The sequence below is a fragment of the Dysidea avara genome, chromosome 10, assembly GCF_963678975.1.
Source record: "Dysidea avara chromosome 10, odDysAvar1.4, whole genome shotgun sequence".
NCBI classification, from domain to species: domain Eukaryota; kingdom Metazoa; phylum Porifera; class Demospongiae; order Dictyoceratida; family Dysideidae; genus Dysidea; species Dysidea avara.
Window position 1 is genome coordinate 1,167,162 of NC_089281.1, and position 19,107 is coordinate 1,186,268.

At 37.5% G+C, this 19,107-nt stretch overlaps 2 protein-coding genes across 2 annotated transcripts; both read right to left on the reverse strand.

Annotated features, from left to right (window-relative positions):
* LOC136268928 (uncharacterized) lies at positions 1–4,301 on the reverse strand. Its single transcript, XM_066064403.1, has 11 exons — positions 2,899–4,301; positions 2,689–2,847; positions 2,517–2,614; positions 2,348–2,461; positions 2,252–2,299; positions 2,117–2,203; positions 1,992–2,060; positions 1,806–1,943; positions 1,696–1,752; positions 1,594–1,641; positions 1–175 (listed from the first exon to the last, which is right to left on the reverse strand). Exons 1-11 carry the CDS (start codon positions 4,295–4,297, stop codon positions 104–106), a joined length of 2,289 nt encoding a protein of 762 aa, XP_065920475.1. The 5' UTR covers positions 4,298–4,301; the 3' UTR covers positions 1–103.
* A 144-nt stretch (positions 4,302–4,445) lies between these two features.
* Positions 4,446–7,699, reverse strand: LOC136268745 (zinc finger SWIM domain-containing protein 3-like). The gene is made up of 3 exons (XM_066064206.1): positions 7,500–7,699; positions 5,526–5,580; positions 4,446–5,474 (listed from the first exon to the last, which is right to left on the reverse strand). The coding sequence occupies exons 1-3, from the start codon at positions 7,697–7,699 to the stop codon at positions 4,446–4,448; spliced, it is 1,284 nt and encodes a 427-aa protein (XP_065920278.1).
* Between the last annotated feature and the right edge of the window lie 11,408 nt (positions 7,700–19,107).

Consider the following 19,107-nt stretch of genomic DNA (forward strand, 5'->3'; position numbering starts at 1 on the left):
ATTCCAAAGAACGGAACGATGAAGATAGTAGTTTATTAGATTGTATGAAGCATATAAATTAATGTATTGTTCTAAATAATGCACACGGAGTATTAAATTCAGTTTAGAGATTTTCCTTCAAACAAGTTTCTGTGATCTTCCATGTTATCCACTCTCTTATCCGATGTGTGTTTCCCTGTGTGAATATATTGTAACTAATGAATGATACATGTATCCTAAATATACTATTAATTTAAAGGGAAATTCTGAGGTTGAGTAAAGATAGTTTTTTAATATCACTGCAAATACCTAAGACTGTATGGCACATACTCGGTGTTTGAAATGAATTTATTTGAGCATGTCTGAATGAATACTTGTACAAGCTTGTGCTTGGAAATATTTTTTCCTTGGAACACTGTCAAGTCTGATCATACAGTACAGATTAGATGCAACTTAGCATTTACTTGCGAGGAATTTACTTAGCATTTACTTGCGAGGAATTTACTCACACTCTAGAGTGGTTTACTTGCACTCGTGAGTACCTACAGGACCACTGGAGGCTCGAGTAAAACATTTGAGCTCACTGATAAACTCATCGAATGTTAAATGTACGTACTAGTTACGTATATGTACCTGGCCTGGTTGTGAAGCTACAGTAGACTATTCATAGAGCTATTCATGATTCGAGCCTCAAGGACTATTCAGTACTTTTAATATTTTGGCCAATATTTTCATGGCTGATGCGCTTGATTCTGAATATTGACTTGGAAAATGGAATGAATCGAGGGATCAGTCGTTAATCTGAGTAGGTACACAAATACTGTAGCCACGTAAATTTGAGTGTTCTCAGTCTGGAAAGTATGAACGGAGCATATATTACTGGAACTCAAGAGTAAGCTCTCAGAACTCCACAGAAAGTTTTAATGCTTGCACCTAGTTTACTCGCACCTGCAGGTAGACTACTCATACTCTCGGGTAGGTTACTCACACTTGGGAGTAAACTACAGTGGAACCTCTCTAAGAAGGACACCATTGGGGAATTATTTTTTGTCCCTTGTAAAGAGGTGTCCTTTGTTAAGGGGTGTATAAAGTACTGCTTTCATTAATTTGGGACCTTCACAGATGTCCTTTATAAAGAGGTTGTCCTCAGTTCAGGGGTGTCCTTTTAGAGGGGTTCCACTGTACTAGCACCCGAGAGTTATATGCTTGCTAGCATTAAGTTGCATCTAAGCTGTACCGTGCATTTTATCTGGTGAAAGTGTTTAATCAATAGTGAGCACCACTGCTTGAAGTATCTTAGTTTACTATAGTGGTATATCCCCAGTATATGGAACAATTAATTGTTTGTTATTTTAGTAGTTTTTCAGTAAACCCGCATTCACTGATGTTTTACTGAGAGTTTAAAACTTAGTAAAATAATTATGTTCCATATACTTAAGTTTACTGACACTTTACTATCAGTATAACTACAGTAAGGCATCTTAACAAATTAGTAAACTAAGAACCTTCAAGCAGTGCACATCATAGCAGACAAGCATGAATTCTAGTCAGAAAATGTCACACGTCTAACCACTATTTCAAGCACTGCATATTAAGTAATGAAAACTACAGTACCTGTGAAAATTGGTATGATCGCTCTCCCATCATTTCATGTAATGCATACTAGTAAATAAATTGATATCACACATGTCTGGTTGTACATACTGTATTACTTACCAAACAAACAAAGACACCACAATCACTGCTATTTGACTGTAGTGGCATATTTGAGATCTAAATTAGGTATAATTATACATTTAGTTTACTATAATTCTAATTATGCACACCACTGATGCTGCATTAATATCTCTCCAGGTTGTCGCTGTCTTCAAAACCAACCATTCCTTAAAGACACTGATGCAACTGACATACACATTTGCAGTTGAGTCAAATAGCCACAGTTCTTTCTTTGTGGTCTGTAACACCTGGAAACATGGCTGTTATGTATAACAGTCAATCAGAAAATATTTTACCACAAGTATCCAGTGTGACTCGTTGATGTTGACAGGAATTACCCTCAGCTCATAGTCACAAATGTTGACCTTAATCAAGTGACATTACAAATTAAGATATAATTAAAAGTTTACTTATTATTTACATCTCGGTACCATCTTTTTGCTAAATTCATATTACGGCACATACTGTTGTATAGAAAAGTGGATGCAACAAATGTATTCAGTCCCTTCTGTAATGTTATTTTGTTAATGTACAATGCTAAAAGTTAATTTCATACCATTTGTAGGCAGCGTTTTGCAGCAACCTTTAGAAACGTAGTGATTCCCTAGCGTATAACAAGATTGTACATTATGTATTGTTAACCAATAAGTACCTTATCTGTTAGCCAGTTGCCAGGGAACAAAGCATATACATCGATGTCCATCATATCAGATGATCCCATTTTCCCAAATATACCTTGACTTGCTTCCTGCCAAATATCAAGTACCTGTATGTGTGCACATTAAATACAGTAAGTCATGAATGACATAGAAACAACATACCACTTTGCTAACTTCTGGCTTAAGTGTCCACCATTCAGGTTTACAAAGGTCAACCCAAGTATGGCTGGTACCTGAATTGTAGCTACATTTATGTTGCTCTGTGTAGAAAAGAAATTATATACTTATATATAATATACAATGCATATATATATCCATTGCTTAGCTTACTAACCTGTAACAACACATCGCCTATTTACACAGCACTGCTTCTTCTTTCCTGGGCCACCATACTTGACCATATCCTGGCATGCTGAGCACTTCTGACAATCCACGGATGTGCATCCAATACACTCTCCACATCGACGGGATCTCTTTCTTTGTGTATTATTACCTTTAAAAAGTTTTAAACATACGTTATTTTGCTTTACACTAAATCACTTACTTGTTTTGCCAACTTGCACACTTGGCTGAATATTCTCTTTACACCAGTCTTCACTGTGTTGTCTTTTCTTTGATTTTGATGGCCACAGTTTGGAAGAGTATTTTGGACGACCTCGAGCTTTTATACTAGGCTTCAGGTGTATTGAGCTTTTTTTAATGGATGTGACTGCTAAGTTTTTCAGTTGTGTTTGCTTACCAGCTCCATTACCGTCAATAATCTCCTCGATACTGCTGTGTAGAATGGTATTTTGTTGCATGGTAGCCCTCTTGGCTGGTTTCATAATCTGTTTTTCAAGCTGTGCAGTATCATCATGCCTTGTGGTATCACTCTGTTGCGTGACATCACCATGCCTTGTGGTATCACTGTGCTGTGTGACCTCACCATGCCTTGTAGTATCACTGTGCTGTGTGACATCACTGTGCCCTGTGGTATCACCGTACTGTGTGACATCACCGTGCCTTGTGGTATCACTGTGCTGTGTGACATCACCGTGCCTTGTGGTATCACCGTGCTGTGTGACATCACAATGCCTTGTGGTATCACCATGCTGTGTGACATCACAATGCCCTGTGGTATCACCGTGCTTTGTGACATCACCATGCCTTGTGGTATCACCGTGCTGTGTGACATCACCATGCCTTGTAGTATCACCATGCTGTGTGACATCGCTATGCCTTGTAGTATCACCATGCCCTGTGGTATCACCATACTGTGTGACATCACCGTGCTGTGTGACATCACTGTGCCTTGTGGTATCATCGTACTGTGTGACATCATCGTGGCTTGTGGTATCACCGTGCTGTGTGACATCATCGTGGCTTGTGATATCACCGTGTTGTGTGACATCAGTGTGCTGTGTGAAATCAACATGCCATGTGGTATCACTGTACTGTGTGGTTTCATCATCAATATCACACTCGACTTCATATTCTATGGTTTCCCATGAACACTCCTTAACAGCTTCATCACTGGCAACCTGCCCATCTAGTGTTGATTCCTCATGATCGCTTGTGCATTTTTCACATTCATCATCACAGCTTACAACAATACATTTTGAACCTGAGTCCCAGTTCTTTACCAGCATTTCAACTGTGTTGTACATCTCTCGAAACTGTGGCATGCCAACCATGCTAGCCTGAGCTGCAATCTTTTGGCACAAATTCAACATTTTCTTATACTTTTGAGCTTGATTAAGTGTTTTCTGCATGGGTGGTTCTGGCAAAAGATCATACTCAAGTGCACAATTGCTAGTACAGGCTGGGTCATCATGATGGGTGCTTTCTGTGACAAAGTCGATTTGATAAGATTTCAGCCAACGCTGATTTATCATAGACAGATCTACAACAGAAAGACCCTTGTGCAAACGAGTACCAATTATGTGCCTACAAGGAAGCAACATAGTGTTCCAGAATGAGCAAGAACAAACACCAGCTTCTATGTCCACACTGTGAGTGTGGTCTTTATACTTTACTGCTACTGCAGAATCACCTGTGACTACAAACTCGTAATCAACTTTCTGAGCTACTTCTACCTGATTCTGTAGACGTTTATCCTGTACAGATCGCAGAAACTTCTTGCATTCCAGCAACATGGTCAAGTTTAGTTGATATAGAAGTAAACTGCTCTACGAAAGCATTGTGGCTACTCTCTTGGTTGATGAAGTTCATAAAGCTGAGTACCCCTTCAAACATCTCAGAAGGTGAGGATGTACGACCAATTAAATCTTTAAGCTTGCTATGGCTACATTCTAAACGGTTATTTGTTGTGTTTCCAAAGTGAACACTAGAATCACGTTGAAAGGAAGCCCACATCTCCAAGCAGCTATTCCAGGTATCAAAAAAGTATTTCTCAAAACTGGGACCCAGGCGTACAATTTCAGCTAAGTAGTCTTCATAATCATCCATGCTTTCACTATAGACAATATCATGTAAAACTTTCCTTAAGCTGTCCCTTTGTTCTTTGGGAACTTCTGCATCTGACACAGCTTTGTAAAAGCACTTAATCACATGAAACTGGCAAAACACAATTGTAGCAGTTGGAATTTCATCCTTAAGTACAGCTATCTCTGTGAAATCTTTGTCTATTACAATAACCTTAGTGTTTCCGTAGCATAGATTGCTATTCTTAAATGCTTGGACAATGGCTCTCAAATGTTGTGCATTCTCGTCTGTGGTAGCAGCATAAAACACAGTTCTCCCATGACCATTGCCATCCTCTATCATAAAGGAGTATAGAGGCATACGAGACTTATTCACATTGTAAGTTCCATCAATCATAAGCACCTCTGGGAACTTTTCATACAAACCTAGCAAGTGAGAAGATGCAAAGTAAATGATAGACAATTCGCTATTTTCATTGACAATTATGCCTCCTTTACTACCCTGATCTCTTTGCATTTCCTCTTCTAGCCGGTCAATTGTAACCTGTGCCTCATCACGACCACCTTTAGCTTGAATTTTAACCTTAGTGCGTACATTTTGAATATCTTTTAATATAACCTGCTTCCCGAACTGCTTTAAGATATATTGTCTCACCAATTTCAATTTTGGGGCAAGTGTAACAAAATCTTCTATCTCCTTCAACTCATCACCAGCCAGTCGTCATTTAAATGGATAATGAGGCAAAACTTCTGGCCCTATTGGATGACAGTGTTCCAAATTGCATTTCCGCACTTCAAACTTCCTAGCATGGTGATTATATGAAACATACAACTCAGCTTGGCACTTCAGAGCAAAATGATGTTGAGTTGGCCTAACTCCTTTGCCTCTTTTTCTTGGCTCCCCTAGTGTACACACCTATGCAAAAAATACAGCTATTGTTAATTTTATTGTATATAATATATTGCTTACAAATCTTTGTATGTACGCTACTTGTTTTGAAGGTACTGACATGGCAAACTAGGGTACAGTACAGTTATACATACCCAACTGAGTACACTGTTTGCACCACATAATATGCACAATACCTATAGATAGTTTCTATAATCAAGTGTGGGTAGTACTGTATGTCAGGGATTATGAAGGTTTGCACATTCTTACAACAATATTGATCAGAAAACAACCTCACAATACTTCACAGCACCTTGGCAATATTGGTGAGACAAGTCCAAAAGTGTCTTCTGTGCAGGAGTTGGAAAAAGGGTTAAGACATTGTCACTAATACAATTTATGCAGCTAATTTTCACAGCTGACATTTTAGCATTTGTTTCCAGGCTCAGACATCTTGTCATCGTGTAGCAATTATTCGTTTATAAGCACGTTTGCAAGGCACAGAATATTATTATATAGACCATAATACTGCCGGATGAGAAACATGTGGCATTGTTTTAAGTTGTGACATTCAAGCCTGCAAGGTTGTGCTTTTACAGGGTAAGTGACATTAAAAAGGTAGCTGAAAAGCTAATAAACAAATATAATAAGGTAGTGATATATGATTACTTTAACTACTTGAATTTCTGATGATAGTTAACATCTAGTCTTGCATACCACATGGTTTATGTGGGGGCAGCAAATAAATTGTCTGGTGTCTGTTGCACACATTACGGACTAGTGGTCAGCGGTATTGAAATTTGAATTAGTAGTAAGAAAATATCGTGGTATATAGTATATAGTTAGCCTGCTATTTTAAGTATTGCATCATAGCTTAGGCTTAATATGAAGTGGTATGCATTCAAAAAACCAAAGAATGTAGCTTGGTGTAAGAAGGCAGATGCTTGTAGTGTGCAACCTCAATGTTTGTTTAGCAAATGCTTGAAGCCATCAACAGTTTAGGTTAAAAGCAATACTGGTATTTTGATATATTGGTCAAAAAACCAGTATTTCGATACATCGGTATTGAAATACCTCATAATCAGTTATGCAAATTTATCACGATAAACGGTATATCGCTGAGCACTATTACGGACCACTACCAGAATGTTGGCAAGGCCAGTCAGATCACTTCATGCACTTTATGATGAAACAAACACCAATTATTCAAATTCTTAGTGCTGAATCTGGCTTTCTCTACAGGCTGTTGTTTATGAGCAATATGGGCTTAGGATCTTAGTTTCCCTACTACAGGAAAAGGATATGGTTTGCTACGACTTCGTGAAATGGCAAAACTGTAGAGAAAGACTTTCAACAATGCCTCAGATAAATTACCAAGACATTACTAGTACAACATTAGCCTCAGTCTGTTCACAGAGGTGAATAGCAAGACTATTACATCATCCTTGGTGCAAAACAATGCCACTATGTATTCTGGTGTTCATGGAAAGTGTGCAACAGTGACCAGATGGTTTATTTTCCGCCTCCGGCCCACACAAACTGTCAGGCATGCAAAACCGGTCAACATCATCACTAACAGTAGTACTATAACAGTCATTTGATGTTTACTCAAATCTACACGTACACCCGGGAGGGGGGCAGTGGGGCTTAATATTGATAGGTGCATTATTTGGAAGATACACCTTACTGTCTCAGGCTTAATCTCAAATACTAAGTGTGAACTTCAACTTTCTGATATTGTAGGTTTGTTTTGTTCTCAGCTTATAACAAAAGTGAGAATTTTCGTATCCAGTCAAGCAAAAATCCTAGAATAAACACTCTGTGATTACTAACCTATATGATACAAAGGCAAATTTCAAGCTCTCAATAAGTCTCAAATTACTGCCAGTGTTCTCCCGTCGTTGGTTGTACTCTTTTACAGACTGAGAGTTGAAACGTCGAAATGGATGGTAATGCTCATTTACTAGCCGTTTCACAGCCTCCTCAATTTCTTCATAAGTCTCGAATCCTCTACCAACAGCTATTTCAGCCATATCCATGGCCACGAACGATTACTCAATATCTCTAAATTTTCCGCATCACATCGTGCCAGGAGGTAGACACAGTATCGATACAATCTGATCAGGTCACGTGACTCGATTGGTGTCGATAGCGTATTGGTGGCCCTTAGCGCCACCAACTAATTGGTGTTAATAGCAAAAGCCAAAAAAAAAACGAAGAAAAAATCGATACTTTGGCAACTCGTATCTCGGAAATGGCTGGAGCGATTTCCTCCAAATTTGGAATGTAGACTTCCCTAGCTGGCGTGCAACTCTGTAGCACATTTGGCTCCAATCGGATAAGGGATCACCGAGTTACTTTCTGTTAATATACCCACAGTGTGGCGCGCCGGATTCTTGGGCCTGTAACAAAATATTTGGTCCGGATGCATAAATGGTCCGGGTTATAAAATTAATGTCAATGGTAAAGCTAAGCCACTCGTCACTAGACTCACTACTTGTCATCACGGATTAGTTATAGCTCATAGTATAACTATTGCCGTACATAGTTTCAGCCACGTCTCTTTGACAGAGGCGTAATTGCCGTTCGAACTCATATCATCAGTAAACTCTTACCCTCCCCCACCAATCTTGAGATGTTGACTGTTGAACTAAAGCTACCCAAACGCCTAATCTTATGTGTGGTATACCTTCCTCCTGATCCAACATCATCTCAAATTCGATCCCTATCAGATCACATATCACAGTTCCAGCAGTCACACAGTGTTGTTCTTCTAGGTGATTTTAATCTACCACATATAAACTGGGAAACAATGTGTGGTAATTGTCGAGCCTCTGAAGACTTATGCGACATGACCTTTGAATTGAATCTTGTCCAACTTATAACCTACCCAACACACATTCATGGCAACATACTTGACCTCATTCTTACCAATGACGAAGACCTCATCACAAATGTCTCAGTTAATTCTCCAGAATGTTCTCAGATTTCATCTGACCATTTCCCAATTTCCTTCAGTATTAACCAAAACTGTCTACCACTTCACAATACTACTACATTACAAGCTTATGATTATTCAAAAGCTGACTTTACGAGTATGAATGACTTTATTTTAAATTCTAACATTGCTGACTGCTTAACCTGTGATGATGTTGAAAGCACTTGGTCTACCATCAAATCGGTCATCTCAGAAGCAATGTCCTTGTTTATACCCAAGTTTCAGTTGTGATCTAATCAGTATCCAAAGTGGTTTAGTCGTGATATAAGGCATCAGTTGAAGTGCCTTCACACTCTCAGAAGAACTCATAAACGTTCACCCACTCCCCATAATACTGCTAAACTTCGTCTAGCTGATGAACATTTTCAACAAAGTGTAGCTTTGGCCAAATCTAATTATGAGTCTTCCCTCATAAACAGTTATGCCGAATCCTCTAATCCTGCTATCTATCACTATATTAGAAGTTATACTAAATCTGGCACAATACCACCTACTGTACATCTCGATGACACTACAGCTTCAAGTGATGCTTCCCGAGCTAGTCTGTTCAATCGATACTTCCACTCAGTTTTTACAGCTCCAACATCTTCTGAACAAACCATTCCATCACTCCATCCAGATCAAATAAATTCTCTAACATTCACTGACGATGAAGTATACTATGTTCTGTGCCAACTTGACCCTAACAAAGCTACTGGTATCGACAAAATTAGTCCCAAGGTCCTCAAAAACTGTGCTTTCTCACTAACCCGTCCATTATGCCATCTTTTTAATCTCAGTCTGTCAACTGGGTCAATTCCTGAGGAGTGGAAGATTCATTTAATTGTACCTGTATACAAATCAGAAGATAGATCTTCAGTAAAGAACTATTGTCCGATCTCCCTCCTCAGCAACACGTCTAAAGTCCTTGAAACTTTAGTTTATAACAACATAATCAATCACACACTCAGCCATATCACAAATTGTCAATTTGGGTTCCTTCCTGGTAGATCAACTACCCAACAACTGTTGCTATACTTGAACAGCATTCATCAAGTCACCACTCAAGGCCATCAAATAGACTCTATTTATTTGGATTTTCGCAAGGCCTTCGACAGTGTTCCACATATGAAACTGCTAAATAAATTGAAGTCTTGTGGAATCTCCGGTAATCTCCATAAGTGGTTCAGCAGTTATCTACAGAATCGTCTACAATGTGTAAGAATCTGTAATTCCATTTCCAACTTACTTCCTGTCCTGTCTGGGGTGCCTCAAGGTAGCACCCTTGGCCCACTGCTCTTCCTGCTATACATCAATGACCTACCATCTGTCATAAAATTTTCAAGTATATTCCAGTTTGCTGATGATACCAAACTATCTAAAAGTATTGCTGTTTCTTCTGACCAACTGTGCTTACAAGAAGATCTCAACCATTTATTCACCTGGAGTGTTAACAATGATTTTAGATTCAGTGTACCCAAATGCATCCACCTGAGTTTCAACAGTAAATTCACTACCACATATTCTATTGATGGCTGCCCACTCCCACAGCTTCTTTCTCATCGTGACTTAGGTTTGCAGCTTTCATCAGATATGTCCTGGTTCAAGCACTATCAAATCATAACTGCTAAAGCCTATAAATATTTAGGACTGCTGAGGCGTGTCTTCCATAGCTGCCATTCTATCAGAGCCAGAAAACTTCTTTATTTAACTCTAGTGAGATCTCAGTTAACTTATTGCTCACAATTGTGGAATCCTTATATGATCAAAGATACCACTATTCTTGAAAAAGTACAAAGACGAGCCACCAAGTTCATTCTAGCTGATTATGTCAGTGACTATAAAACACGCTTACTCCGGGTAGGTATCTTACCTCTAATGTATATGCTCGATCTCTATGATATTATGTTCCTTGTCAAAGCTTTACAACAGCCATCTTCTCAATTTAACATATACAACTACATATCATTTAGCTCTTCCAACACCAGGTCTTCGTCTACTAACAAACTAAATCATGTCCGCACTAATAGTAACTATGCCAGAAACTTTTACTTTAATAGAATTCCCAGGATATGGAACCAATTACCTTGCATTGACATCAACCAGTCCCTACCAGTCATCAAAGCTACTATTCAGAACTATTTATGGCAACACTTCACCACAAATTTCTCTCCTGACAACCCCTGCACCTATCATTACTGCTGTAGATGCAGCAAGTGCTATGATTCTGGACTGACAATTAACTTTACTACATAAGTTTAATTAACTCCCGGCTGCCAGCACAGGTTGCTGGCAGACCATCAATGCAACTTTTCTTCATCTATACCCACCTACACATGTATATTTGTAATTGTATGTTGCATTGTAATAATAATAATAACAAAACCAGGGCCACTTGGGTCCCAGGCCCTGGGCAACCATAATTGTACACTACAATAATTATAATAACATGATCGAGATACTCTAATAGAACAGTCAACGTACAGCAGTCTGGTAAATGTTCAGTAATATATAACCAGGGGGCGGATTTTTGACTGCTCAAGGTACTAATCTCTTCGGTAAAGGTGTGCGAAGAAAGCATGCTGGAACTAGGGGGGTCTGGGGGCATGCCCCCTCCCCCCCAGGAAACTTTGAAAAATAGATGCTAAAATAAAATTTGAAAAATAGATATAGATGCTAAAATACTGCAATTTGGAGACATTTCCACATAAAATCCCTAATATTTTGCCTGTAGATATTTTATATACTGCCTTTAGATTATAGGTATGGCTCTCTGAAGCATTTTGTTAATGGAAAAGTTTGGGTAGGTACAGACAACCAAGAATAGGTGCATGTTAGAATAATAATGTTGAAAGTGGAAAATTTTGAAATTTGAACAATACAAGATTGAATCTGAGAGCATTTTCAATGGAAATTGTGTAAGTATTGCCATACATATTAACTACACAAGTAGATGAACAAAACCCTTTAAACAGACCAATGCACTTCATTGTATGTATAGGTGCAGGCAGATTTGGAAAAATTCCATAACAGAATCAACTACATGCTTCCAGGGAATGTTCTATTAGAGTAGTTAGCTGACTGCTCTATTAGAGTATCTCGATCTTGTACACCTTCAATCAACGTTGAAACCGGGTCACTACTGCTGACCCGGATGACCCACTGACCCGGATTTGACCCGGATGTGACCCGGATTAATTAAAGCCGAGACGTGTTTCGGCTAGTCTCGAGCGAGCAAACGAGTCTAGATTTTGAGCGTTCGATTCGTGTTGAGTAAATATTGCAAAAGACCAAAAAAAAAAAAAAAAAAAAAAGGTCTTCAACTACTGACAATAGCTACCCCTCTCCATAGATACCCTCAGTTTCGTGCTGCATACTGCACTTACTAGCAAATGGGCGTAGCTGAGCGTATGTTGATAATGCGATAAGTGGGCGTGGCTCACGAAAGAGCTACGCGATAGCGTTTATAAGTTTCCACGTCGTCAAACGAACAATTTTCGTTTCTCACGTGATCCAATCCGGGTCAGACCCGGATAAATTGTAAACCGGGTCAGACCCGGATGACCCGGAGAAAATGTGACCCGGATGACCCGACCCGGTTTCAACGCTGCCTTCAATGCTGATCCGGGTCCTTGTTGCATAAACTTTAGCATAAATCCACTGATAATACCTTGAAAGATGTTTATAAGGTGGTTTTATGAGTATTTGTATTATTAGTGATCATATAATTATGCTAAGACAAAATTTTATTATAATACTCAACATATTGATCAAGTAAAGCCTAAACATGAGGTGGGGCTTCAGCTCCCAAAGCCCCCCTTGGATCCGCCCCTGTATAACAGCTACAAATAAGCTGCTGAAACTAGTCACATGTTAAGTCACCCAAAATATTTTGATTGGATAAGAAAAAAGTATAGATAGCTATGATTTATTATTTCTTTTTGCAGATAAATGTATAAGCTAGACATGGCCTGACACTATTAATTTTGCGTAAACATGAAACCTGAAGATGTCATAGAAGATGTCTTTATTATGGAACTATGAAACCTGAAGATGTCCTTAAACATGAAACCTGAAGATGTCTTTATTATTTATAGAGTGTTAGTCAATTTTTATATTCCGGCATACATTTTCAGGAACTACGTCGTGAGCAAGGATTTAATATTTACGTTCAGTGTAGCATCAACCATATTAAATGCTTCAGATAGCTATAGAGCAGTTTCAAAACCATGGTAACCAAAAATTACGCAATGGACCACACCCAAATCGCCATGTTTTTGTACCAGACTGCTTGATGTTGCAAGTTGAATTCCTCGCTAAATTCATGTCAAGACTTATTAATACGTAGGTAAAATAGATGCCAGTGATAGAATAAAGTATGTTAGTGAGTTATTAGGTATTAAAAGATACGTACTGCCTCCCAACAGGGCAGTTTCGTAGGAAAGAGAAATGCGTAAAAATGGATTTGGCCAAATTGCGACCTATTCACCGCCCCAAGGTGGTTAAAACTAGGAGAAACTTGAAGTATAGGTCTTTATCCAGCACCACAGCATCGCACAGCCACATCCAGCCATCCCTGAGTTAGCCAGAATCGTTCATGTGCTGGGATTCCCACTTCGTGTGAAAAAGCAGACACCAAAACAAGACCGCTAAACTTTAACTGATGGTTGACTTCGACAATAAAACTTAACTCTAGCAAAATTCACCACTAAGAATGTTCTTTTGCTGGCGTTTTATCACAGTTTGGCAGTACGCCATAGTAGCCATTAGAGACTAGGATGTTATCCGTAACACGGATAATGGGATTTTACTAGTATACTAATAATTCTAACCACCTTGTGTATAGAGACTATAGCCTCTCTATAGAGTCTATCTTGACTAACCTGTTTATAAAGTCTATAGTGACTGACCTGTCTATAGTGACTAACCTGTCTATATAGTCTACAGTGACTAACCTGTCTATATAGTCTACAGTGACTAATCAGTCTATAGTGACTAACCTGTCTATATAGTCTACAGTGACTAACCTGTCTATATAGTCTACAGTGACTAACCTGTCTATATAGTCTACAGTGACTAACCTGTCTATATAGTCTATAGTGACTAACCTGTCTATATAGTCTACAGTGACTAACCTGTCTATAAAGTCTAGAGTGACTATCCTGTCTATATAGTCTACAGTGACTAACCTGTCTGTATAGTCTGCAGTCTATATAGTCTACAGTGACTAACCTGTCTATATAGTCTACGGTGACTAACCTGTCTATATAGTCTACGGTGACTAACCTGTCTATATAGTCTACGGTTACTAACCTGTCTATATAGTCTACGGTGACTAACCTGTCTATACAGTCTATCGTGACTAACCTGTCTATACAGTCTACAGTGACTAACCTGTCTATACAGTCTACAATGGCTAACCTGTCTATATAGTCTATAGTGACTAACCTGTCTATACAGTCTATAGTGACTAACCTGTACAGTCTACAGTGACTAAACTGTCTATACAGTCTATAGTGACTAACCTGTCTATAGTCTACAGTGACTAACCTGTCTATATAGTCTATAGTGACTAACCTGTCTATACAGTTTATAGTGACTAACCTGTCTATATAGTCTACGGTGACTATAACCTGTCTATATAGTCTACAGTGACTAACCTGTCTATATAGTCTATAGTGACTAACCTGTCTATATAGTCTATAGTGACTAACCTGTCTAAATAGTCTATAGTGACTAACCTGTCTATATAGTCTATGTATGGTGACTAACCTGTCTATATAGTCTATAGTGACTAACCTGTCTATATAGTCGCTAGTGACTAACCTGTCTATATAGTCGCTAGTGACTAACCTGTCTATATAGTCGCTAGTGACTAACCTGTCTATATAGTTTACAGTGACTAACCTGTCTATATAGTCTATAGTGACTAACCTGTCTATATAGTCTATGGTGACTAACCTGTCTATATAGTCTATTGTGACTAACCTGTCTATACAGTCTACAGTGACTAACCTGTCTATATAGTCTATAGTGACTAACCTGTCTATATAGTCTATAGTGACTAACCTGTCTAAATAGTCTATAGTGACTAACCTGTCTATATAGTCTATGGTGACTAACCTGTCTATATAGTCTATAGTGACTAACCTGTCTATATAGTCTATAGTGACTAACCTGTCTATATAGTCTATAGTGACTAACCTGTCTATACAGTCTGTAGTGACTAACCTGTCTATAGTGACTACCCTGTCTATGTAGTCTATAGTGACTAACCTGTCTATAGTGACTACCCTGTCTATGTAGTCTATAGTGACTAACCTGTCTATAGTGACTACCCTGTCTATGTAGTCTATAGTGACTAACCTGTCTATAGTGACTACCCTGTCTATGTAGTCTATAGTGACTAACCTGTCTATGTAGTCTATAGTGACTAACCTGTCTATGGGTCATTCCATACCAAATCAACAAAAAAAAATCCGGACCCCTTTCGATTTTCGTGAAATTTGGCACAAACATGGACCCTATCAAGAAACTTTCTCACACCAAAATTTAGCTCATTTCATTGGTCTCCCTTTAAGTTATGACCACTCAAAGTTTCTGCTGAAAATTTTATTTTGCTTACACGTCTTCAATAAAATGACCATAACTTTGCTTGTGATTGATGTAGAAATTTCTAGTTTAGAGTTTTGAAATCCTTATTTAATTCTCGTTCAGGTGATATATAATATTTTATAATTGCTCAAAGGAAAAGGTCAAACCACAAAAATGTAGCTTTTTCCTTTGATCTTCATTTTCAAAAATATATATTCTTTAATTAAATTTATTTTTGGTTTACATGTTGCTCTAATACCTATCATTCATCACTGTGAGTTTAAAGTTGGGATCAATAGTAGATCATGAGTTATAAGTGTTAATGTGTAGCCTTGTAATTACTGCTGTTTGTATGGTATTTTTACAATGTAATTTCTAATACGGATTGCAAGTAGCCTTATATTGGTATGTTAAATATCATTTATGCATTAAAATAGTATTGACAAGGGCTCACTACAGTGAAACCACATTAACAGAGCCACTTTTAAAGCTAAGAAAGTTGGAGCAATAATAAGGCTGCCTAATAAAGGAATCACTGATTATGTTTTTGCTGTAAGTTCAGTGTCCTATAAAATAGAGGTGGCTACTATAACAAGGTGGTCTTATTATAGGGGTAGCTATATTTATAAGGGATTTACTGTACAACTAATGATATTCCAATCCATTCTTTCACTGTATAATAATAATATTCAGCCACAGATTATGATGATAGTTTCCAATCTTATATGTGTGTATAATGGATGCAAACGACAGTTATTCGTACATATGTACATGTAAAGTGGAATTGAAATGCCATGTCTTAGTGATATCCAAAGTTTCTTGGTATTAATACCTAGATAGCTGCTTCATATAGTTGCACTAGAGTAGAAATATCCTATTTTAAGTTGGCTCTTATAAAAAGGTGGCCTTTAAGGTAGCCGCTAAGGTATGTTACACTGTATATCACTTTTGAATCATACTTTGAAAGAGCAAGCCTACTACTGACCACTTAAAGGCCAACTTTATATGTTTATACCTATAAACAATGCCTTTGCTGGAAAAATGTACACTTTTAAAACCACTTACTCGTCAGAAATTTGATGGAATAGAGTGGAAAGTTACCACCTGTATAGAAAGGCCACTACTCCATAAGAGCCAATTTAAATTGTTGCTATACACTTATGCAAATGCATTAAGCAGTTACCTGCACATTAAGGCCCAGAAATTTTGGCTCTAAGGTACCTGACTTTAACTCCATACATCAACTGTATCATGATAAAAATAGCAATGTATATAGCTCTTCTATAATTAGAATCATAGAAATGTTCCATAGAAATTACACTGTAGAAAGGTTCACTACAGCAATTGCACACTGATACATATCTATAGCTTTAAGCGAAATACATTAACAATCAATTAAAGAAAGGGTCAAGGAAATTAACTTCAAAGTTAAATCAGAGCATTATAGTAAAACTTGAGACTGAAAGTGGTGCATATTGCATGACAGTCTCTACAATCATTCACATGTAACTTTGATATGCAATGAAATCTGATGCATTGATATCAGTACACAATTGAATTGTTGAAGGTATAAGTTGAAAAGACTGTTAATACTGCATCAGTCATTCATTACTACTTTTTAAGAAAATCTCTAGTAGATTACAATATTAAAACATTCATGCCTGTGTTAAGAACAAAGAATGCAGCTACATAACATTATGTTTTATTTGTAAGTGTTTCAAATTACAGTGGAACTTGTCTTAGTGGCCACCTGTAACGAAAGTCCACCTTTCTATTAAGGGCCAACTTTAAATTGTTCTAGTAAGACATTTATACACATCAAACAATATAAATAGCCACCTGAATATTAAAGCCAAAAAAATTGGCCCTGACTGGCTTAGACAGTTTCCACTATAGCTATCAAAATACATACTTGCATATCAACAATCAGCATTAAATGCTAACAGTAGCAGTAGCAGTTACTGTAGCTAGTGAAAATGTCATCAAGTTCAATATGTCACTACTGTATAATAGACTTGGCGTCATAATCAGAAACAATATATACAAGCTTGATAAGGGGTAAATTACTTGAATATATGTATTTAAGTATAAGTTTTTACTGGGTTTTCTTACAAGACATAAACAAATTAACATTACTTACAAACCAACAATGTATTAATGATTGTTACATAGTATTATATAACGTTACTTGCAATTGGTATTGCATCTTTGCATACTTGAACCATACAAACAACAGTAATTACAAGGCTACACATTAAAACTTATAACTCATGATCTACTATTGATCCCAACTTTAAACTCACAGTGATGAATGATAGGTATTAGAGCAACATGTAAACCAAAAATAAATTTAATTAAAGAATATATATTTTTGAAAATGAAGATCAAAGGTAAAAGCTACATTTTTGTGGTTTGACCTTTTCCTTTGAGCAATTATAAAATATTATATATCACCTGAAAGAGAATTTAATAAGGATTTCATAAATCTAACCCAGAAGGTTCTATGTGAATCACAAGCAAAGTTATGGCCATTTTATTGAAGATGTGTAAGCTTCATAAAATTTTCAGCAGAAACTTTGAGTGGTCATAACTTAAAGGGAGACCAATAAAATGAGCCAAATTTTGGTGTAAGAAAGTTTCTTGAAAGGGTCCATGTTTGTGCCAAATTTCACGAAAATCGAAAGGGGTCCGGATTTTTCTACTAACCTGTCTATATAGTCTATAGTGACTAACCTGTCTATACAGTCTACAGTGACTAACCTGTCTATATAGTCTATAGTGACTAACCTGTCTATATACTTTATGGTGACTAACCTGTCTATATAGTCTGTAGTGACTAACCTGTCTATATAGTCTACGGTGACTATAACCTGTCTATACAGTCTACAGTGACTACCCTGTCTATATAGTCACTATAGACTATATAGACAGGTTAGTCACTATAGACTGTATAGACAGGTAAGTCACTATAGACGGTATAGACAGGTTAGTCACTATAGCCTGTATAGACAGGTAAGTCACTATAGACGGTATAGACAGGTTAGTCACTATAGACTGTATAGACAGGTTAGTCACTATAGACTGTATAGACAGGTAAGTCACTATAGACTGTATAGACAGGTTAGTCACTATAGACTGTATAGACAGCTTAGTCACTATAGACTATATAGACAGTTTAGTCACTATAGACTGTATAGACAGGTTAGTCACTATAGACTATATAGACAGGTTAGTCACTATAGACTATATAGACAGGTTAGTCACTGTAGACTGTATAGACAGGTTAGTCAGTATAGACAGCAGGGGCGGATCCAGGGGGGGGGGGGGGGGGGGGCTTTGGGGGCTGAAGCCCTCCCCTTCATATTTAGGCTTTACTTGATCAATATGCTGAGTATTATAATGAAATTTTGTCCTAGCATAATTATATGATCACTAATAATACAAATAATCATAAAACCACCTTATAAACGTCTTTCCAAGGTATTATCAGTGGATTTATGCTAAAATTTATGCAACAAGGACCCGAAGCAGCATTGGAGGTTTACAAGATCGAGATACTCTAATAGAGCAGTCAGCTAACTACTCTAATAGAACATTCACTGGAAACATGTAGTTGGTTCTGTTATGGAATTTTTCCAAATCTGCTTGCACCTATACATGCAATGAAACGAATTGGTCTGTTTAAAGGGCTTCATTCATCTACTTGTGTATGACAATACTTAATTCAGGTTCATAATTTCCATTGAAAATGCTCTCAGATTCAATCTTGTATTGTTCAAATTTCAAAATTTTCCACCCAAACTTTTCCATTAGCAAAATGCTTCAGAGAGCCATACCTATAATCTAAAGGCAGTATATAAAATATCTACA